This window comes from Pavona decussata, unplaced genomic scaffold (genome assembly GCF_977016875.1).
Source record: "Pavona decussata unplaced genomic scaffold, jaPavDecu1.1 SCAFFOLD_47, whole genome shotgun sequence".
Classification (NCBI taxonomy): Eukaryota; Metazoa; Cnidaria; class Anthozoa; order Scleractinia; family Agariciidae; genus Pavona; species Pavona decussata.
The window spans coordinates 692,188-715,169 of NW_028145469.1; the positions used below are offsets into that span (position 1 = coordinate 692,188).

Consider the following 22,982-nt stretch of genomic DNA (forward strand, 5'->3'; position numbering starts at 1 on the left):
ATTTTGAAGAAATTCGAAGGACTAGGATACATTCCGGTGGCCAGTTCTGACAACTGGAAAGCGCCTTTAGTTTTTAGAAACGGCCTAAGAGTTGGCGTAAAAATGTATATTTTTGCTTCGCAAGTTGCGGATGCGTCACATGTTTAACCTCTGTGACGTCAAGCTCGAGGTTTTCTATTGGCAAATACCTCGCGCAGAGTTAACAATCGAGGTCTAATTCTAATTCCCAATTGTTGTCGCGGTCTAGTCTAATTGTTTCGGCATAACTCGGTGACTGATGTATTCAACATTACAATTCGGTAAAGAAAATGTTTTTGTTTTGTTTTGTTTTTTTCCTAGTTCGCTGGTTTGTGAGTTTGGTCACTTTTTTTCTTTGCACGCGCTAAATTCCCGCGCGCTGATAAGATTGGCTCGTAGCTAGAATATAAAAAATGACGTCAGATATAACGCACACGCCTTCTCAACGGAAAATAAAGCCAATTGCGCTCAGCCGTTTTTCCTATGTTATTGTAAAAAAAATCGACGGCAGTTTTCTATGATCTATATTCTAATAGACCATAAAATGACGCCATAGAATGTCCAAAACTTGGCAGTGAACTAAGAGCATAGGCCATAGAAAACTGTTGCAATTTGCTAATTAGAGTGCCCTTGGGTAGGTTACTGGGTTATGCTCAACTAATCGTAGATTTCCAAGCCTGAATGGTTTAAAATTAATGACGCGAACTGATAGTTTTAATCCCCAGAGAGACACTTCCAGGTGATGCCAGTTTTAGATACGCTCTGCAATACAATACCTTTAATGGGATAGTACAGTACCTCTTCCAGACCTCTATTTTCATTGGTCCCCTAGTACTGTAGCTCCCATTGTTTTCTGCGGGGGATCCATTGTTCCCAACCAATGACCTATTGTTTCGTTCTCCAATCACAGACCCCTGTAATGTGGCTACGTTACACCTAACAGCTGATACAAGCTCTTCAACGCGACCTACGGTGCTAATAGAGTGCTTGCAGTTTGAGCTTTATTTTCATTAAAGTAAATGCTTCCCCTAGCAATTATATATCTTACAAGCAAACTCTGTGAAGATGAGAAGATGTAATATTCATTAACCAGACGAAGAGCAAATCAATTTAATGTAGAAAAAAGATAAATAAAATGAACGCCAAATATCTTGGAGTGTATGAGTGCTAAAAACCGTCTTCAGACACCCTTAAGTCGAAGTCAATGGCAAGAAATGGCTTTTTTAACGTATCTTTTTCAAAAAAGACATTGCAGCTAGTTATAACTTCACTGTACTTAAAGGAAGAAGCACTTTGAAATCGTTGGCCAAACTTTTTCAAATACCGTCGGAGAGATCAGGAAGCTGTTTTCATCTGTTTGAATAGCGTTCATCATCGGAAAGTTAGGTGACATATTTATTTACAAGTTGCAATATTTTTGAAAGCTTTTGCAGTAGAAGAAAAGCAAAAATCCTGCGACAATTTGTATGCAAATACGTCTCAACCGGACTCTACTGCGCATGTGCCTAGCTGACAAAGTCCCTTTAGACATCTACATTGATCTAACCAGAAACGTCTACTCAAACTTGCATGGTATAGAAGTTTTATTTCTACAAAATATGCCTTAAAAAATAACCATCTATTTACATTGTCACGATCAACATTATGTACAATGTTCACTGAAGAAAATCCATGCAAAAGCATGCCCTACTGGTCTTTTTGGTTATGATTAGAAATGGTTTTGCACACAACAGTTTACCCGCTAAAACGAGTCGTTTCAAAATTAGAGGAACTTGTAATGCCGAGGAAAGGGCGTTGTGACACGGCTATATCGCTGCCATGGTAACCGTTTACATCATTACAATAACAAATTTTGTTACTAATCATTAAAGATCCATTTGACAAGGCTTTTTCGTGCGCGGTGTAGATACTTTCTCGCTCTTTTATTTACCCACGAGTGGACTTCAACGTCCACGCGTGAACTAATACTCGGCCAATATTTCACAACCAGACCTCACGCTTGGTCGATAACAACTATATTTTTTAACACGGACCCAATTTTTTACCCCAAATTCTGACCTCTGGTGCTTGCTTAGTGGGATTGCTGATTTCTCAAAAAAGACTATGTAACTGATGCTTATGGTTCCAGAAGCCAGGCCAGAGATCCTGGATCCCATCCTCACGGTCCCTGATCCCGTATCTCTTCAATCCGTAATCCCGACGCTGGCATTAGGGACCTTCAGATCGGTGTACGAGTACAAGATTGAGTACGAGTGCGACTTTCAAATTTCAAATCAGTCACATCCCCAGAACTCTGGCTCCGTCCCGTTGTTTTCCAGCAGATAAGAAGGCTCCTATTGGTTTTCGTACCAAATGCAACCAGGAATAACGGTCCATATATCAACATGCGTGTTTTCTAAGAGAGTGAGTGTACTGTCTTTGTGCGTGTTTTCAAAAGTAGGTAGCTATCGTAGGTGAATATTTGATATATAGACTCGTTAAGTTGCAATCTCGTACCTATAGTCCTCAGGCTCTTTGGCCAACGGTTTGTCGCCAGGAGAGACTCTGGAAATTCAAAAAATTTAAAATTCTTTTGATTGGCTACCCCGTACTGGCTTACATTGTTTCACCGCAGAAATCCTGCGATAATAAAATTCCACTACCCCAGGATCTCTACTGGCGACCAACCGCTGGCCAAAGAGCCTGAGGACCGTGGGTACGAGATTATTTTCCTCGTTTATAATGTCTTGTTAAACGATCAAGTGAGCAAGTGAAAACGAATTCTAAGCGCTAAAGACCGGATTTCCGCAACTAATTTCCTAATTTCAAAACCCTCGAACAGTTTCGGTCACGAGAAATATTTTTCGAATCCGTTGCTATCGAGTGGTAATAGTATAAACTTCATAATAGTCCATTTCATGCCGTAATATGATAAACGTTTAAAGGTTTTGGCTTTCCAGGCTATAAAAAATCCAATTTCTGTGCACGGAAAGTAATTTTTTGGGCTCGAAATGTTTTCAGGAGGCTTGAAATAAACACGCCTATATGGCCAATGTGCACTGAAATACGTAATGTAAAACAGTTAATAAATGTTCATTTTTTTTTTCTGGTTCAGGCCTGCCTGAAGTTAAAGGACATAAGCAAACGATTAATTATTTTATACCTTCAAAATTAAAGTATATTTGCAGGCCTGCCTGGGATTAATAGATATGACTAAATAATCACCAAAATATATAATTATCCAAACAGAAGGGAGGTACTTCTAGCTCGTTTGGTAAAAAGAGAAGATTTTAAAAATCCACAAACTAATTAAGGCCACCAGTACCTAAAATAGCAAATGTAACGGAACTCAAACCAAAAGAGACAAGACTACAACCTTCTAATGTAATGTGGCACGCACTGTCTTTTTCCTCCATCCTTTCCCTTTTTCTGTTTCGAGGTTGTGTTTTAATGAGTGTCGAATAGAGCGGTTTTCAATTGATTGTCGAAGAGAATTTATTTACCTTGGTTTTGTATTTCTGCGTTCTATGATTGGTTTGCAAAAGTTCCCACCACTTTCTCAGCCAATGGGAAGCCAAACCTAAACCAATCGCACGCAAGGGTTTTCCCGCGCTTTGCACCGGTTACATGTATTGCTTCGAGTTCTGATTGGTTCATTGTGCTGTTTACGTCTGTCGTGATTGTTCAGAGTAATTTCCTTACTTTTGGTTTTACGACACTCAGTTGAAAACCACTCTGTTGCGTTACACTATGACTTAACCAGGACCGTACATCTTTTCAGATACGATATGCTGTATATTTGCGACGGCGGCATGATATTTCAAATTCTTAGTCACGCGCTATGACGTTGGCAACTATTTGAATTTGGATCCCGCCGGAGTCATTACAGCGTGCACAACTGACCGTCATGTTGGTTTAACATTCTACTTTTGCTGCTAAACCTTGCTGACGAGAGCCAACCAGCTGGAAACTGCTGTCCACGGTTGCATTTTTTATTTTCGATTTGGTATCTCGAACTCTCATGTCGCCGTCGTGTTAAGTTTTCTACGGAGTATCAGCCTTGCTTACTGAACTTGTATTCTATCTATCCTCTCCGTGGAGAGGCTGGACCAGATAACGATCCTTTTTGAGAGGAGCGCTGTCTGACGTTGATTCCAGTGGAATGCTATGTGTTGTGTGTATCTGGTACCAAAAGTTCCCTTACTCTGTCCCTGCGTGAATTCACTGTACCTGATAAACATTCTTATGTAACACGCTTGGAGAGGCTAGACGCAAAACGCATTTTGTTGGCATGTGTACTGCTTGATGTTAATCGCAGTAGAATGCTATCCAGTGTCTGTTCTAGTTACCAAAACATGCCTTACAATGTCATTGGACCGGCTCGCTGTGGTGGAGAGTAACGCAGCCTAATGACAGGTACACTGTTTGATGTTGATCCCAGTGGAATGCTATTTACTGTCTGTACTGGGTACCAAATATTGCCTTACACTGTCACTAAATCGAATTCACTGTACCTTGGTGAAGCATTTTGTCATATAACACTTGGTGGAGATTAACGTACCCTGTGGACGCGTAGTCTGTTTGATGTCGACCCCAAGGGAATGCTATCTACTGTGGCACTGTAGCCGGCTCGCTGTACCTTACAACGCAGTCTTGTATAACAGCCGGTGGAGAGGCTGGAAGCAGCAACGTGCCCTGTTGACACGTGCAGTGCTTGATCCCCGCAGAATCGTATTTACTGTCCCTACTTTCACTCGTCGAAATCACTGACGGACTGTCGCATGTAGAAAATTGCTTTCTAATCGATATCTGATCGTCACTTCCGATATTTTGACTGTTGTAAAATCGGACTATTTCCGAGAGGTAACCGAGGTCCTCGCTGCCCGACTGATTGGCGTCGTTGTGGTCAATAATAATGATATCTCCCGGATTAACGTTGATTTCTTTAGTTTCGTCATCACCTCCTTGTATTTCTATGGTAACACTTTTGACTTTATTCCCTTCGTCTGTTTCGTCGATCTCTTTCATTTTCGTGACAAATTTTCTCTTCTTTCTGTGTTTTTTGCATGCATGAATTACAAAGAGCAGGACAAGGAGGAAAACAGTTGCACCGGCTACTGATGACAAGAAGACTACAAGGGTGTGCCGAGGGCTATCTGCAAATAAATTAATCAATAAAAAATTGTTTATTAATTTATTCATTAGGTGGTGAAAAAGTGTGTCCCTTCTTACAACAAATCCGATCGACCATTGTAACTTACCTTTTAAAGGGATGTTATAGATGAGGTCTTCTGACGTTAGGATGATATATCTAGCATTGTAATATACCGTAACTGATCCTCTATTAAGCCTCCCGGGGGCTTATTTATTTCAAGCACGTTTGAGGGGGGTGGGGGTTGATAGAGAGGGGGGCTTATTTAATTTAGAAAAAAAAAGAGAGGAAGAAACAGACTAGAGTTACGCTTCCCTACTTCCTGTTTTGGACCAGGGCAATGACTGTCTAATATGGACATTTGAGTGACATTATACTTGTTGTACAAGTTATTTTCAACATTTTTGTTCACATGTGGGAACCTTGAAAATTTATGAAGTACAAAAAATTGTAAAACAAAACGGTAAGCTAAATCGAAACGTTAAAAACTGAATACCGTACATGTACTGCATGTAATTTGGTTGTGAAGAATAAGGGGGGAGGGGGGATTAATAACTTTCTTCCCCTGGAAAGGGGGGCTTATTAGAGAGGGGGGGTTAATAGAGCATTTACGCTGACGGCACTTACCAGAAGGTATTTCAGTTTTCAGAAATCTTGTGGTCCCCTTCCCAAGGTATGCAACCGCAATACACCTTCGCCAACTACATGTACTTTGCAAAGCCCGATTTTTCAAGATGATGTATTCTCCTTCATTTTCCTTCTCGGTATTATTTGGTTGGGTATGTTATAAAACAATTATTCCACTCGATATGTTACATATGATAACTCGTTCAGTGCGTTATGAGATTTTATTCCATTTTATTTTTTGGTAGTTGTAAAAGAGATCTTGATGTGAAAGGGTGTCGACCTTAACTGTACACATTCTGATAACTGGCGGATATAGACAAATATAAGGCCTATACAACTGGTGTTAGATGTAATGTATACCAATGTTGATGAAGATAACAGAGGGAAAAAACAACCAAAATAATTCCTGCAGGAACACATCAGACGTGATGTATTTTGTCCTCACAATGTTCCTTATGTTTCATACGCGATTTTAACTGAGTTCGTTTTACGTTTGTTTAAGAACCAAACAGTTTGTGGATCCAGTTGAACTGATCTCTGCGCTACCCACGCAAACGAAAATGTCGGTAAGCTTAAGAGACTATCTCAATGAAATTCCCTTTGAACAATTTCTGCAATGGAGTCGTTTACAAGACACCAAAACTCAAAGGTGCGGGGACTGCTCTCGGTTTCAAAAACAAAAGGGGTCAGGAAGGGGGTGGTAAACGTTCACCCACTATTTTTTAAAGGGATGGGGTATGGGAGTGTTCCCTTTGGGAGTCCAGTATGAGCATTAAGCCAAAAGTAACTTTTAGATACATAATATTAATCAAACATAAACGTTACTAATGGGAAGAAACCTTTAGGAAAGAGTATTCCGCTTTCGTTCGTCATAGCAATTTACATAGATGACTTTATAAAGAGCGTTTATATTGACCTTTAAAAGAGGCACTTCGAATTCAACGCCTTTGATCGTCAATTGGTTAAATAATTTAATCGCGTTATTTCCTTTTTCCTGATGGTTTCTTTAGTATTTTAAATTTACGAAGACGCTGAAACGTGGCATAGTAGAGAGCCATGTGATTTTTATCAGTGTTTTAAAGTTGGAGAATTATCAAGATCGAAATCTTCTTTTATAATGATGATCGCTTTAATGATTAAAATTTGATTATCGCAGAATTCTTTACAGTTGTAAATACCATTTTGTATCTTTCTCATTGCCCAGCGGTTTTCTCTCTGCAGAGCGACAAAATAGTTTTCTAGAATCCTTGCTTTTTTTACTTTCATTGTTTAACTTCCTTTATAAAAAAGTTTAATGGTTTTTGAACAGTTTTATGCCTGTTTGAGTCTTTTGGTTAGTTAATCTTCAGATTTAAATCTCCGTTATTAATTTAAATGTGCATTTAAGTTTATTTCTGTATTATCATGTTCCGTCATTTTCTGCCTTTCCTTCAATCCAGAATTCTTAAAATTGGTATTTTATCCCGAGTTTTATATAGTTTTCACAGTTATACCAGTCATTTTTGAGACAAAAAATAACATTGTGAATGAGGAGCAGAATCAGTTCATATTCTCACGAGGATACATGAGAAACACAATAAGCACACGTGACCTCTACAATGCCACCCTGGGACCAACGTCATAGTCACGTGAGCTGTATAAATCTGTGCATCCGTATGTTACTTTGCTGCTGAGTATGTTTAACTAGTGAACGTGCGTTTTGGGTCTGATAACACCGTCTTTAAAAAAGCCAAAGATCTCGTTACATATGTCATAGGCATCAGGGGAATTTGGACTGGAGCAATAGACTGGAATGTGCTTTTTCCATGAGAATTAAGACAAATCTTCAGTTCCAAGTTTCCCAAGAGAAACGCGCATGCATAGAAAACCAACTACAGAGGATTGCGTTTAAGTGTGGAGCTATAAACGAGGAGACGTTATCATCTTCCGCACGCATGATTGCAACTATCTTTCTGTCACGTGACTATAACGTTTGCGCTCAGGTTTTTTATCAGCGTACCTTTGATGAACCAGTAAGTGAGGTACAGAGATTTCAGCAGGTCTATAATGACCTGCACCTCACCTCTGCTCTCTGATGCCTTGGCTTTTGGCGCCTTAGGAACCTTTGGAGGTGCCGTGGTGCTTGTTGGCTCTACACTCCTTGTGGTCACCTTTAGAATCATGCTACCAATAGTAGTGATATTCGCAGATGCGTTACTAGTTAGGTTTGACTGAGGTGTGCCAGTAGTACCTTGTTTAGTGATTTTTCCACTCGTTGGTAGCTTGCTTGCTGCAGTTGTTTTCGAGGTTTCTTTTGATGGCGCAGTACTCGAAGGCTCCGTTGCTTTCCTTGTTAAGGTTTCTGTTGTTGTTTTTTGGGGCTTAGTCCTTGCTTTTGTTGGTGCAGGTTTCCAGTCAACATCTTCAACTATTAAATTATATGGTTTAGTTACAAAGGTATAAAGCAAATGAATGAACAAGTTTGCTTTGGCATTAGTGCACGATAACTGCTCGATCAAAATATTACGAAAAGCGAAAAGCAATCCTCCATTGAACAGAAGGTGCTACTTTTAGAAAGGAGAAAAACGTGAAAAAATAGTAAAAATTAGCATCAGTTCATGTCCATATAGGCCATATCAGTCAAAGACTCAACAAGTGGGTACGTGCTTCACTTAATAACCTGTTGACACGTAAATAAAGTTAGTTACTAGTTGTACTAAAAACAGAAAGCGTCGTCAATCAAAGGAGCAGAGATGGCGCAGTGGTGTGAGCACTCGCCTCCTACCAATGTTGCGGGGTTCGATTCCCGGACTCGGCGTCATATGAGGTTGAGTTTGTTGTTGGTTCTTGTCCTTGCTTCGAGAGGTTTTTCTCCGGGTACTCCGGTTTTCCCCTCTCCTCAAAAACCAATTCGATCTGGATAGTGTCCCCAATTAGTGCTCTACGCTAAATACATCGACACTTAAATAAAGTGATTTATAATTTTTATTTTTTACATAAAGCGAAGTATTTCATAGAGCATCTCATTTGGTCGGCATTGTTTGAAATTTCATAGATTTAAATTGTGGAGATGAAACACAACTTGTATGTAGCTAGATCGCTGCAAACCTGCAAGCGCTGTGATTGACATTGAACACGGGGAGACCTGCACAATTTGCAATATCTCACTTTATTGGTCGAGGGAACAAAAGAGCGAACAACAAAACAATGATGCTAACGGAGCTGCAGGTTATCTGGATCCAGTGAAAATAGAGCCTTAACAGGTGCAGGCCTACTGATGATCGCCTCTTACTGTAAAGAGAGGAGCCTTGTGATCAAAGGCTTCACTTCTCGTAATTTTAATAATCCTGGCCAATCTACCAACCGGTATGTTTATAAGCAAAGGTCTAACTATAAAATAATTATCCTTTGACACATGTCACTGAGAAAATGCCCTTCTTCCATTTCCAACCAACGGCCAAACGAAGGCAACCGAATTTTCTCATAGAGCAAAGAATGGAAAACTAACTTACCACAACCATATATAACATCCAGATACTTGAATGTACCGGGACAAGGATCTCCGAACGTCTCTTTATTTGCTATTACCGAACATCTTCTTTTGTTAGAGCATCTGCTGAGCATTTTCATTAGCGTATTGGGGGCGTTACATGACAGAGTGGTGATGTTTTGATGTGGACAGATGGAACTCCCAGGCTCCAGACGTCCGTAATGGGCAGCGTATATGCGGAGTATGTAACCATTGTTGCAGCGCAGGCGCAGCTTCTCTTTCTGACATGCGTACTTTGACTTGACTGCCTCAGTGCCTGATTTTGAAAACAATATGATGTAACACGGTGAAATAAACAACAACAAAAAAAACGATGAATGATGAAACACTCCACGTTTCTTTGTCGCCTATCATAATTAAGGAGTAACACGCTACCAAAGAGAAGGCTTTCCTTGGAGTCGTGTTACTCCACTGCCGATTCGATCGCGAACAAGGGAAAGCGCGAGTGCTAACGAACTCTTATCACACTCTGATGAAGGTGGTGTGTCACCCAAAACTTTAGTATAAAGCGCAAAAATAGATCGGAAAATCTACGTAAAAAATGTCTTCTACCGATCGCGACACGAGCTGTGATGAAATAAGAGAAATTAGGGCAAACTGAATAGTAACTTTTATTTCTTAACCTGAAATCCAAAATCTGTTCTCTGCATTTTCTTACCTACATTAAGTCTTTATGCCAGTGTATACCTGTTAAGCGGTCCCAGTAACCTTTAGCTCTTTACAGATCCTTTTATGTCATGAAGCCGGCATTTGTTATTAGGATTGTCAATTCAGTAATAACTTTTGAACGTCTCACATAACTGTTAAATGTGAAGTATTTGTTCAAATGTAATTACGTTCGTTTTTTGGTAGTCACAACAGCGTGAACGATATTTAAGTTTGGCTTAAACGTCAGTATCAAGAAACCGAAGCAATTTTCATCGCCTGCAAACCAAGGCTCTCCGTTTTCTTTTCCCCCAGGGTATAGTCAGCGAGTGTTGATGGTTACTCAATTGTCAGTAGTCAGTGAGCTTATTCGGCCACAGTCTATGATCTTAGCTATCCAGGAGGTACTCCACTATATAGGCTATCACTACGTTACCCAAAAGGGTATAGTTTTCCAGCTGTTTTGGCCTGTGATTGGGTGTAGTTTTGCCCTATGGCCTATGGTTGGGCTTGGCTCTCTAGTCTGAAATTTGGCATCAGGACTTTTCAAGTGAACCTCAAGACTGGCGTATAAAACGTATTCCTCTCGTTCCGTCTTCAAACGAAAAAACGAAAAAGAGAGATAGCGAAGTGAGCAAAATATACCTTCCGTGGTTACAGGGAGTCGAAAGAGAATTAACTGGCGGTTTTAAGAAGAAGGCCGTTATAACGGAAACGTTTCCAAAAACATTGAAGTGAATATCTCTGCAACTGGGACAAGAGCGCCACACAAAAAGATCACGGCAATTACACTGATTTACCCTAGATTCCTTTTACAGTTGTCTGGTTTGCTTTTTGTTTCATAGTTTTATTCAATCGAGTCGTTTTTTTTTCTTTGAGCCGGCCTCGAATAGCTCAAATGCTACCTGCAAATTCTCTTGAAAGATGTTTTCCTGTGAATGCTTGTTTAAGTGAATAAATTCGTTGTTGCTGATGTAGAAAGGAAACTGTTATCATAAGTTCCTCCGTTATTTTTCACCAAATGATTAAAACTAACCGCGCGCTGTAGGGGATTAAAATGCTTTAAAAACTTTTGATAGAAGTGTAAGTTCGCTACAAAAAAAACCTTTAATGGCATCAATCTCTTTGAATGAGCAACAACAGCTCAGTACTTAACATGGCCTAAGTGACCAAATAATGATGTGGTTGATGGCGACAAATGTTAATTCGCATTATAATGTAAAAGAGCCTTGTTAGGTAATTAGATCATACATGGAAAATCTGTAGCTTCTAAATTAGAACCACTTTGTGCAGCATAATGAACAGCACCATAGGAAGTAATTCTCACCAGCTTTCCTTTGAAATGTCACACTTAAGGATTTCACCCACAGACTCAAAAGTTAGAGTCACATTTAAATACCGACTCAAACGAAACGAATTTCAATTGTGTATTTAACCACAATTATTTAGTAGAAAAAATAAAAGATTGTAAACCTCTGAAGGCAGAAGTCTTTAATAAAATTTCCTTTTTTAACTGATCACGCCCAAAACAAGATAGACGTGAGCTTGCTCGAGCATTCCATTATCTTAAGGGTCGATTACATGAGCCGGACGGCATTACATCAGGCGAGCCAGATCGGCACTGGTTAAATTCAGGCGTTGTTGTTATTTATTTTTTGCAAATTATTTTTCACATCTAAGTAGATTTCTGGTTGCTGTTCCTTCGTATGTCAAATGTCAATAGAAATGCGGACGTTTCGATGAGAAATGTTGCTGTAGTGCGGAATTTTTTCGTGAGAAATTGCTGGCCCGGTGAATGCTGTTACATTGTAGAATTTCAGCGCGGTTTTTCGGGATCCCGGCATCGCTACACCGGGATCCCCGGTATAGCCGGGTACGCCCGGTTCTCATGCAATCGCAAAGTTGATTTTTGTTGTGTTCAGAACAGACACGCCGAGATCTCGGCAGCCAAACCACAGCTCGGGCAATGGCCCCTAAGGGCAAACCGAGCATGTCCGGCTCACTGAATCGGCTGCCCTATAGAGATAAATTCTGCGTACAGAAGATATATCAATTGAAGATTACCTTAGTCAAGTCATGTCTGTTGTCTGAAATGACCGTTGTCTCGCCGGGAAAGTCCTAAATTTCGAGGCAGTGAGGAGACAATTTTCTTCGACCAAAAAAGGAAAACCATGGAGGGATTAGAAAGATTGCCGGCTACCTGAATAACCTTACATTTATGAAGACACAGATCAAAACTTGTTGCAGACACTGATATGCAAACTTGCTCGATCCGAATTGACATTAAATGGATGATTCAGTCCCCAAACACTACGTTCGTACATGAAATTCTAAGTTAAATTTAAGCAACCCGATCGTGACCTTATTCGATTTAGTATTCTTCTTTCTCCAACTGGAAATTATTTCGTGCTTTGTGTCCGTATGGAAAGTAAAGAGCCAGCCGCAGACAGCAGATGGTTCAGGCTTAACTGGAACCGCAGACGAAAACACTTTCCCAATGGCCGCCCTCTTGAAGACTGAAGCCTTAACTTTCCTAGCATAAGATTGGCCCTTGCTTCGTTGGAGGTCAAAGGTTATCACAATCACGATTGGTTTAGTTTTTAAGTCTGACTTTAATTAATTGTAAAAGGAAGCGACATTCTTTGTCGGAGAGACGTTTATCTCTGAACGGTTGAATAAAACTGGGTAGAAAAATTGACAACTCTGTCCTATGAAATCACATACAATTATTTTTTCGCTTTGTTGTATTTTCCCGGTGTACTTCGCCGATGTCGTTTTGCATTAAATATTTTGGTGTTATAGTCAGTCTTTAGCTCCCGAAAAGCGTATTAAAGAGCATCTCCCGAAGGCGACGGCTACGGTTCGAAACCCCTAAAATTTCCTTTTGAGAAGTCAAGTATAGATCAAACAGCACCAACGTAAAGTGCTTCTCAGGAGCTTTCACTATATGATTACACTTTCGGATTTTGACTACAGGAACTTATGGAAGTACATCACCCGAATCAAGGGTCAACTCAGAGGGGTGAAGTGTTCTTTGAATTATTTGGTTTGGAAATACGGCTGCATTTCGCTAAAAAGATTCATCAAAAGCGCACAGAAACTGACACATCGCACAAGTCAACGACTTTTCAATAACTCTACCGTTCAGTTATTAAATTTGTAAAGACAGAACTCTTCGCCTAACGAGTGGCCTTTCTTTTATCAAGTCATTGCGTAGTTATCAGCTAAATCACGCAAAGCATGCAAGATAAAAATTCACTGCCATACTCTGTTAGTATAAAGCTGCTGGCAAACTTACATTAGGCCCCAGGGCAAGTAAAACACCGGAAAGCTGTAAACCATGAAAAGTTCCCTTTGCCAATGATGATTTATCTTTTTAATCCCATGTTCAAACATACTTGTTTCTCTATACTTACATTTGTTGTAATGTAAGTTTAGAGAGGTTAGCAGTGAAACACCCAAAGAGACCAAATACAGTAGCTTATAATTGATCATTCCTCGGTTATCTCGCAACTCGACTGTACGAGAATGCACCGCTATTACAAGGAGAAAATAAATCTTGATCAGAATTGACTATAAACCACGTCGATAAAATATTTCAAACCACATTCGTAAACGTAGATAAAATATCACGATTCCGACCTGCACAGCTATAGCAGAAAATCAGTTTCTATTCGGTCTAGAAAATGTGTTAAGTGCCTAACTAAGAATGTGTTCCGCTACTTCAATGAATTCTTGTTTGCTTAATGTTTTTAATTCCTCTGTAACTACTCTTAGAAAATGTTTACATTTTAAGCATAATCGCTTTCACTTTAAGAATTTTTATCAATGAATTCCACAATCGTTTTGCCATGGTGTAGGTGTAAATTCCTTCTTGGACTTTCCACGACTTGTTCGCGTGAAGTTTGTTTGAGAATTGCGCCATAAACGATGCAATAAGGTTCGCTATCAATCATTTATTTCACCCACACCGCCATGACATCTGGGTGTTAGAATTTCAGCACTTCCTGTTATTAGTTTTAATTTCTTCCTCTATTTTAAGGTTGGAATACTTAAAAGTACGCATTCCAAACCAACAAATTCGTGAGCGAGCAATTAACCTTCTTCCCACTTAGTTGAGACAAGAAATCATTTCCTGAGTCAAAGAAATATATTTGTCGTTAGAGGCGCGAAACGTGTAGTAAAACCAACCCAAATAAGCGTTTGTTTACCTTAACTCGCTCAAAAGCGTCGACTGATTTGCATATGAATTGAGTTTTGTACAACAGGTCCAGGTTTAATTACTCTCTGTCTTTCGATAAACGAATTTCTTAAAAAGCTGTCTTTCAAATCAAAGACGAATTATTCCTAATTGAAAGGGTAATTATTTTAAGACGAGAGATTATCTTCAGAGGAAACAAAGAAATTTAATTACCAAACTAGGAGTTTTTACTACGGATGCCGCACTACCAAAGTGGGTTGCATCGCAGTTGTCTTCGCACAAGTACGATTCATTAAAACTCTCTTCAACTTGAACTATACTAATTGTACAAAAAACCAAAACGTTTTTTCGCCATCAGTGTTCGTGATGCAAAAAACGCATCTGTATTAGTTTTCCCTTAAGGCGATTGGTTGTTCTGTGGTAATTACGAACTGATAATTACCTTAAAGATTTTTCTAAAAGAGATAAACACGCATCTCCGCCTTTCTCGTTAGAAAAAGAAAGAGAATTCCGTGAGATCGAATCAGGTTGCTGAAGTATTGGGTGAAATACTCGAGACGTCCCACGAGCCTTGACAATATTATTTTCCTTACAACCCGCAGTAGCGAGAACAAACACGATCTTTTATTTACGAAACATTATTGCAGGACTGAGTGACCCGGATAAAAGAGAATTAACCTGCTGTCGCACTGTTTGCACAATACTCTCGAACCCCAAAAAGAAAACCGGGTCGTCGACTAATGCAGTGGGTTATCGGACATAAAATCAGAGAGGCATATTAACCCGGCATATTAGTCAATTCCTTTGTTTTTGATTGATGCGGGTAAGGTATTTGTCTTTGAAGACCCAGCTCTAGCTAAATAAACTGTTCTGGTTTAAAGTTTAATTGGTAGCAGCTTTTGCTCTGAACCCGTTTCGCATGAGGTAATACAACTAATAGAACTCTCTCGTTAGGGAATCTATGGACCACAACAGTCCGAAGCGCGAATTACTTTGCGGCGATGCCCTCAAACGGGTCTTCTATCTCATTCAGCGCATTCGAATAAATATTTAATTATCCTCTGTAAAGGATAATAATAAATATGCCTCCTTCGTTTCAATCTTGCGAGAATGTTGTGTGTTCTTGTGGCAATTTGAATGTGGAGGCGATGTTCGGCGCCTTCAAGTTCTGGCGCAGTTCCCGGAATATGAAAGCACCGCGCGGTTGTTACAAATAGTGATACTTCTTTATATAAAATTAATGTTAAATAAAAGCAATGTTATAAACGCTATTACGCAATACAACAAAAAGATTGGTGAAGTAGTTTATACTAGGTAAATAGGACTTCATTTCTCACAAATCGAACAAACCAAATCTGGGTTAAATTAATCTAATTTTACCGAAAACAGGACGCGTTCGCGTTAAGCCCCAGTGAGCATTTAAATTCCAAACAAGATTATCTACGAAATATAAACTTCGTATTAAAGAAGGCTTTACCATTTAGTTTTGTAGATTACGGCTAAATCTGTACACGCCTGAATTAAAACAAGAGCAAAATTGAGTACGCGCTCTACTCTACTCAGTCGATAAGACAGGCGAGTTTTCGTTTCCGATCCTGAGATTGACAACCCAGTTAGTGTAGTCAGCAGGCGTACTATGTTTGCTGCAAGCGTTTGCGATGAAATATTTAAGAAAGTAATTCCTTGCTATTACTCACCTAAGAGCAGCAAACTTGATCCACACAGGCACAAAAGGAGAACACGGTATAACGACTTGTTGGCAATCCGCATAGCGCCCTGTCTGTTGTTTTAAGACCGCAGCGTGTTTTAGGTAAAACTTTGATCGACCAAGGAAACAATATGGCGTATTTTGTTTTGACACGTGCGAGATGACCACAGATCGTTCAGAGCCAGCCGCTCTCTCAAAGCTGCCTTGCAAATCATTTAATATCACTCGGTGACTAGCTGCAATTCTCTGCCGGTTTGTTGACAGTTCGAGGATTGCGGTGTAATTGAGGCACACGACGCATGCGCGACGGGCGTTCGAGAGAGCTGATTTGTCGACCTCAATCCCGGAGAGATGTGAAAATGAGCTGAATTATGGAATTTCGGTGTTTTCCTAAGATGAACTGGCCATCCTTGGGTTAGTTTTGTCTACGGAGAAATCAATTGAATGAATTAATTCATCATTTGATTAAATAAGTCTTGCTGATTTTCTTTCACCGAGAATGCACTTCTAAAACAAGGTTGACGATTCTACAGGTACAGCATTGGCAATTAGATGTGAGCCGGATATGGCAGGCGGTTTAAAAATACGTGATACAAAAAATACGCATGCGGGGGACTTCCTTCAATATCAAATAAGTCTAAAAATTGCTATAAAATCTTCGGAAAGCTTCATCTTTGAAGAGTTCTCGTGCACAATCTCGTGTCTAAGTATAAAACAATTTCATCGGAATTGTTTGACAGTTATCGTGATTTATTTTACTTAGGCTTGAATGAAGCTCGATGAGTTCAAACCTTTTTGCCTAGTTGAGAGAGAGAGAATGGAAAGCAATCAGTAAAAGAGTATATTTTTTTGCGTATGGCAACAGTCACTAGTCACTAATATACATAGGTGTATATTTACATATCTTCATCGAGAAGAGATAATTAACGACATTCACCTCGTGTAGAGTGTGTAAGGAAGTATGTGTGTGTATCAGCATTTCTGAATAAATTCAACGTTGGTTCAAAAACATCAAGCCGTTGACAAGTATCTTGATAATTCGAAGACTAGGAATTTTTAAGGATCTTCTTGTTTGTTTTATACAAGGCAAACTTTATACAAGGCGATCTATTTTTAAAGCCTTAATCGTGAATGTAAAGTCAACTCTTGTAAGAGATTAAAAGTTTTTCTAAGTTTTGAAATACAATTAATAATGAAAATAAGCGAAAAAATTCAACGTTTCATGTTTTATAAACATGAGTATATCAATAAACGTGTAAGAGACGCCATTCTATTGAAAGTTACGAAGAAGTTCTTTCATGTGGCACTGTTTATAGTGCTTTACAACGTAGGTTCTATTTTGAGTCTGTTGATGAAATCTCAACGTCTAACCATTGAAATAAAAACTACAAGGAAACGTCTTGAGAATGTTGGATGAAACGCTTGATTGTGACCAACACTTTCCCAAGTTGGAATTTCAAGGCATATTGTAGGTTTCCTACTTAACCACTTTACTTCTATAAAAGGATTGAGTAACTGAGATTTTAAATGTGGGATGCTTAAAATCTCAAATCACGTACCTTACTTACCCAGTCAAATAAGCAACGACCACTTTGCATCTGTAGTGTCTGTATTTCACCAAAACCGGTGATTTTGAAAGAGTTCCAATTCCCCTACGTGCAGATCACTCAGCTAAAAAGCTGTTTTCAGTATAGGCTTATGGCTTCCTTTACCTGTCAAGGATGTTTGGCTAAAAGCCTTGGTGCAAATCCTGGGAAGCAGGCTAACGCATACGATTCACTGTTGGATAGATAGATAGATAGATAGATAGATAGATAGATAGATAGATAGATAGATAGATAGATAGATAGATAGATAGATAGATAGATAGATAGATAGATAGATAGATAGATAGATAGATAGTAGATAGATAGATAATTTTATTTTAAATCACATCGCAGCCTAAACGCTGAATTACGTAATCATATTTAGAAATTTTAAAAATTAAAACTTATTACAGAAATGATAGAAAAAATAGAAAAATGTAAATATGTCTCATCAAAGATGCGTATGTTAAACTAAAACTAAAAACTAGAAACCACAGCCCAGATAAAGATTAGCTAAATTTCAAGTTAAATTTCCTCGACATAGCAAATATAAATGTATTCTTAGTTCTATCATTACAAAGCCGTGGCATATTAAAATGGTCAGCTGTTTTCTAAGGTTATAACGTGAATCATCATGCCATGGTGGAAGGATTGCCCTTAGCTAAGCCTAAGCTGTTATTTGGCCTCGCTTTGCGGCAAAATAGTCAACTTGTTTTGCCTCCAGCCAGTTGAGATTTTTAAGACTTTTATAAGATTTAAGATTTTAACCTGTTATGTTTAATTTGTACTAGTTTCTTCTGATTGTTTGAGTGGACCGGAATGCCTGTAAACTAGCCTGGTATAGCTATTGTAGGTACACTACAAACAACGCATTGAATTTTTTTTTTTTTTTTTTTTTTTTCATTTTACATGTTTTTTACAGTTAAGAATCAACTCTGCGTTCGATTACACTTCAGGGCCAAACATTTCTCAGAGAAACTTGTATTACTTTTTCAGTCTGGACTGGCGGGATGGACTATCAATGTTTTCTAAAATCAAACAGCTGAATCTGTCGTGAGGTTTTAATATACATATTCGTCTAGACACTGCGCCCAAATTAATAACTTCATAACGTTAGCAATAAATAGAATTGATTCAGGATTTCCAAGTTGCCTTAGTAACTTAACCCGTTTACTCTTAGTGACAGAATTTCAGTTTAAAAACAAGCTAAATAGTCTTCCCTTAAAAGGAAGTTTTTATTTTATTTATTTTTTATCTATTTATTTTAATTTTTTTCTTTTTTTCATTTGGCACGTTTCTTTTTGTCCTTATTAATTGAATTTTAATGCCCTTACTTATTTTTACCTTAAAATGGATTCATTTTTTATTTATGGAGGGAAGTTGTAATACTTCGTGGGCGGAGGAATGAGAGGCTTGCAGTAATTACCATTCGCGTTTTTCTTAATTATTTTTAAATCGCGACGATTTGGTTTCGCGCAAAAAGAAAGACTCCTGTTCAACAGAGGATAGTTCCACAGCATCTAGACATTTTGTCTTTCAAAAATTAAGAAATCAGTGGTTAAGCTCTTGCGAAACGTTTCTTGTTACCATATACTATATCAACCCAGCTAGGATTTCTGATGTATCATGGACTCAATCATTAGCGATAGCCCTGCGTCAGAACACATTAAAGGAACACGGGCTAGCTGAACTGACGGTTTTGCACCTTATCCTACAAAATGATTTTCGCGACATCCTCTTTATTTGGCTAATATACATATTTTTTCAATTGTAGTATAATTGAAATCGCCAAAATTTGGTGTAGCGATAAAGAGAATCATCGTAACAATTATATCTTAAAACAATTTTTCTTTGGTTATGATTTGATATATTCTCACCACATTTAGTGATATTGTTACTGAGGAGAAATTTGATGCTGATCACCATTGGGGCTAAAGGGTTAACTGACTGTTTTCAAAACCGAACTCACACGTGGAAACGTTTGCTTTCACTTTGAATCTTCCTATGAAACGTTATTTTAGGGACAAAGAATACTTATCCACGGTTTCTAAAATCTTAATTTCCAATCGATAGTATTCAGTTTTCTAATATTATAGAGCACGCCAATCAACTGTTGTTTTTGCCTCCTTATACCGAAGCTTAACTGAGCGCTAGCTTAGGAGGCGTAAATCGTTGTTCCGAATTTAATTTTAAAAACATCGAAATATAATTCCAAAATTTTGACTAGTAAGGTTCAATTTAGACGGATAGAACAGCTAAGTTTAGCAAGGTATGTCTTACCATGTGACTGCGGCGCAACAGTAATTCAAATGCCATGTCGAACTCAACTGACATAATTTAAATTCGCGCATACTTGTCAAGAAGTGTGTGATAGTTTTGATGGTTGAGAAAATAAACAATGACCCTAAGTCAAGTCGAGTTGCATCAAACGACCATAACAACCAGAACATCGGGGAAGTTCGATTCCTCGAAGGGCTAGACTGCAGAATACCCGGCCCACCAAATATCTTACTTGAAAAGCTGCTCCCGCAGTCGTGTTCTTTATGCAGCTCCCGCAGTCCCGCAGTCGTCGCGCTACACACGAATATACCTCGTTCTTTAATCCATGAACCTCGTTCTTTAATCCATGAGTCGAAACAAGCACGCTACACATGAATATAACTCGTTCTTTAATCCATGAACCGAAACAAGCAAATCCATAAGCCGAAACAAGCTTAGATTTAAGTACACATCGACTCTGGGACTGCGGGGCTGCGGGAGCACTCGTTTCACTCACTTCATTTAAATATTCATCGACTCTGGGACTGCGGGACTGCGGGAGCACTCGTTTTACTCACTTCATTTAAATATTCATCGACTCTGGGACTGCGGGACAACGGGAGTACTCGTTTTACTCACTTCGTTTAAATATTCATCGACTTTGGGACTACGGGACTGCGGGAGCACTTGTTTTACTCACTTCATTTAAATATTCATCGACTCTGGGACTGCGGGGTACTCCTTTTTCAAGTAAGATATTTAGTGGGCCGGGTATTCTGCAATCGCTCCCCTCGAAGCTTTTCTGTCTTATGAGTCGCGTTCTTTCCTTTAAACACGAAACTTTGTCAAGTGGGAAGCGGTAAGCCGTTTACGGTTAGTTAATATGACAAGTAGCCCTGCTATGGTCTCGCACCCGGTACAGGAACTTGAATAGTAGTAATAGTCCGAGTTGCTTCATGTTAAAGCAAAGGGGTAAAGCTCTGAGTTGTGCAGTTGTGATCTTCTTGGCTCCCGAAGAATTTAGTCTGCTCTTGAGATAAGCTGAGAACAAGAAATGCAAGCAGATAAACAAGAAACGCCTCTGGCCTGAGGTAAACGGTTACTATGTAAGACCTCCAATTACGATTGTTTTCTCTTCTTTTACTTCTTGTATACAGTCAAAAAACCGAGCTCTACCAACCCAACCAAAAAACTCGAATCTGTTCAGGATTGTACACTAATTAGATGCATGTTCCAGATGATAGGCATTACCAAATGTCCCCTAGCTCCAATCTTAAAAACCATAAGCAACTCGGTCAAAATTGTAGTCATATGAAAAATTGAATGTCAAATAACTCTGTCTAATATGACCGATACACAATTTCAGAGTTACAAACGTTTCTGGAGATAAGTGTCCCAACAAAGCTATAAGCCGAACGGAACCGAACACGACGCAGAACGAATCGGAATTTGAACTGCATCGGACGATAGAAACACGCCGTCTGCATTGGCATAGGCTCTCCGTTTTAAGTAAAGAAAGATAGTATCCGTAGCGCCTTTGTGGATATAAACACTTAAAATTCCGTGAAATGTGAATGACAATGACAATGAACATGAAGCGTCACAGCCACAATCTTGTTAAACAATACTTCAACCTAAATGTTCCCACTTCTCAATCTTTAACAACTAATAGATAAAAAAACATTTTTGGGTTTTCTTTAAAGGAGACCTTTATTAAAGATTGGCCACGAAAGCCTTACTTTTCATTCGCTTATTTAAACTTTAAGTAATAGTAACCTATTTACACTGTGATCTGAGAGCCAGATGTGCTTAATACCGTCGTTAAATGTTTACTAGCAGAGATATGCCCTTTCACTTTAAGATCTCAACCAAAGAGTCTTGCGGTGTAATTCTTATTACTGTTACTTACTTTTAATTCTACGTATATAAAGCGCTAAATGTAAGCCACTATTGAGCAGTACTTTCTTGAGATACTGTTTATTATGCTGTACGAGGCGGTTCTAACGACTGTTGTCTGTGGAAGAAATCCGAAACATCAGGCCCGTAGCAAGGCTAAAACAACTGAGGGAGTTCAGCAAAATGGTTAAACAAAACTTTCCCCCCCCCCCCCCTCCCCACCCGTCACCCCCAAAAAACCAGACTGATTAGGGAGTCGGGAGTTTAAGATGCATCCAGAACACACCAAAAAAAAAAAACAGAAAAAAAGTAGATTTAGTAAGTAAAACAATAACTTTGCACGCCACCTGCATCACACTTTTTGGTACATCTTTTTTGCCGTTTCTTTTACGTGGACAACCATGTGAAGTTTCCTAATTTCACGTTTGAAGGAGGACGTTAACAAAAGACGACAAATTTTTCTTTCTCTTTTAAAATTTGGCTTTAACCAGGCAGTAAGAATCCGACTGTGGGAGACTTTTTTCCCTGGCTCTTGAAAGGACATATTTGTGAGTCTTTCGAGAAACGCGCGGACACTAAATTGTTATACACTAAGGAGGTCTAAGGATATTGGTATTCCTATAAATGAGCGGATGTCTTAGAAAACAAGTAGTTTATTTCAACAGCTTTTAGGGCTTAAGATTGGTTGGTTTCGATCCATTTTGGTTCTTATTTCCGATTCACAAGGTAGGAGTACCTTTGTTGTTGTTGTTGTTGTTGTTGGTAGTAAACACATTTTTAAAGGGCTGTGAAAAGGCATTTGCAGCGTCAGAGTTTAAGTCTAATTGCTGCACATTAATTTGGTTTAATTATTTATTTTTTGGCAAACTGTTTTGTAACTTCCAAAATTTCTGGGGGGGGGGGGGCTCAAGCCCCCCTGCCCCTCCCCCTGCTACGGGCCCGAACATTTCATGTACCAGGCGGTTCTAGTTCTTAAGCTTACGGTTAAAGTGATTTTTCTAAATTTGGTGTCTCTCCTCCGCAGAGGCTCTTGGAAGAGTCGGAACTTGGAAGAAAAACGGAAATGAGAAAAAGGTACCCCACGCTCCTCGTTATTTCGCTCTCTCCAGTCCCTTATTTGTCTCCGCTCGTGCGCGAAAGAGGCCTCTGTGGAGGAGAAAGAAATTTAGTTGTATGAACTGAGCTGATAAAGTGAATTGACCACCGTAAGGAGATTGCAAAGGGGACTAACCTAGAGAGCTAGCCCTTCTTTAGAGGCGAATTTAGCACTTTCTTTGTAGAAGTAACATTTGGCATTTTGTTCAGTTTTGAATTTATTCGTTTCGAGAGCGGTAGTGTTATGCTGGCAATTTGACGATTAGCTCCTTAAGATCCAGATGATA

At 39.1% G+C, this 22,982-nt stretch overlaps 1 protein-coding gene across 5 annotated transcripts; it reads right to left on the bottom strand.

Moving 5' to 3' along the window:
• Window positions 1–312: 312 nt before the first annotated feature.
• On the bottom strand, window positions 313–16,254 carry LOC146482132 (uncharacterized). 5 transcript variants are annotated; one of them, XR_014864166.1, is made up of 5 exons: window positions 15,849–16,253; window positions 9,268–9,561; window positions 7,776–8,183; window positions 931–5,153; window positions 313–778 (listed from the first exon to the last, which is right to left on the bottom strand). XR_014864166.1 is itself a non-coding variant. In XM_085107419.1 (4 exons), exons 1-4 carry the CDS (start codon window positions 15,919–15,921, stop codon window positions 4,606–4,608), a joined length of 1,092 nt encoding a protein of 363 aa, XP_084963545.1. In that variant the 5' UTR covers window positions 15,922–16,254; the 3' UTR covers window positions 313–4,605. The 5 variants fall into 5 exon arrangements, 4 of the variants coding, with proteins under 4 accessions (XP_084963545.1, XP_084963544.1, XP_084963543.1 ...); XM_085107419.1 differs by having other exon boundaries at window positions 313–5,153; window positions 8,007–8,183; window positions 15,849–16,254; XM_085107418.1 differs by having other exon boundaries at window positions 313–5,153; window positions 7,839–8,183; window positions 15,849–16,254.
• Window positions 16,255–22,982: the final 6,728 nt, after the last annotated feature.

Bases quoted from the DNA above. Each gene is read 5' to 3' on its own strand.
- LOC146482132 (XM_085107417.1), bottom strand. From the start codon at position 15,921: ATGCGGATTGCCAACAAGTCGTTATACCGTGTTCTCCTTTTGTGCCTG. The intron at 9,562-15,848 runs GTGAGTAATAGC...TTTCAAAATCAG, and splicing joins ATCAAGTTTGCTGCTCTTAG to GCACTGAGGCAGTCAAGTCA. The intron at 5,154-7,775 runs GTACGCTGATAA...ATTTATTTGCAG, and splicing joins CACTTACTGGTTCATCAAAG to ATAGCCCTCGGCACACCCTT.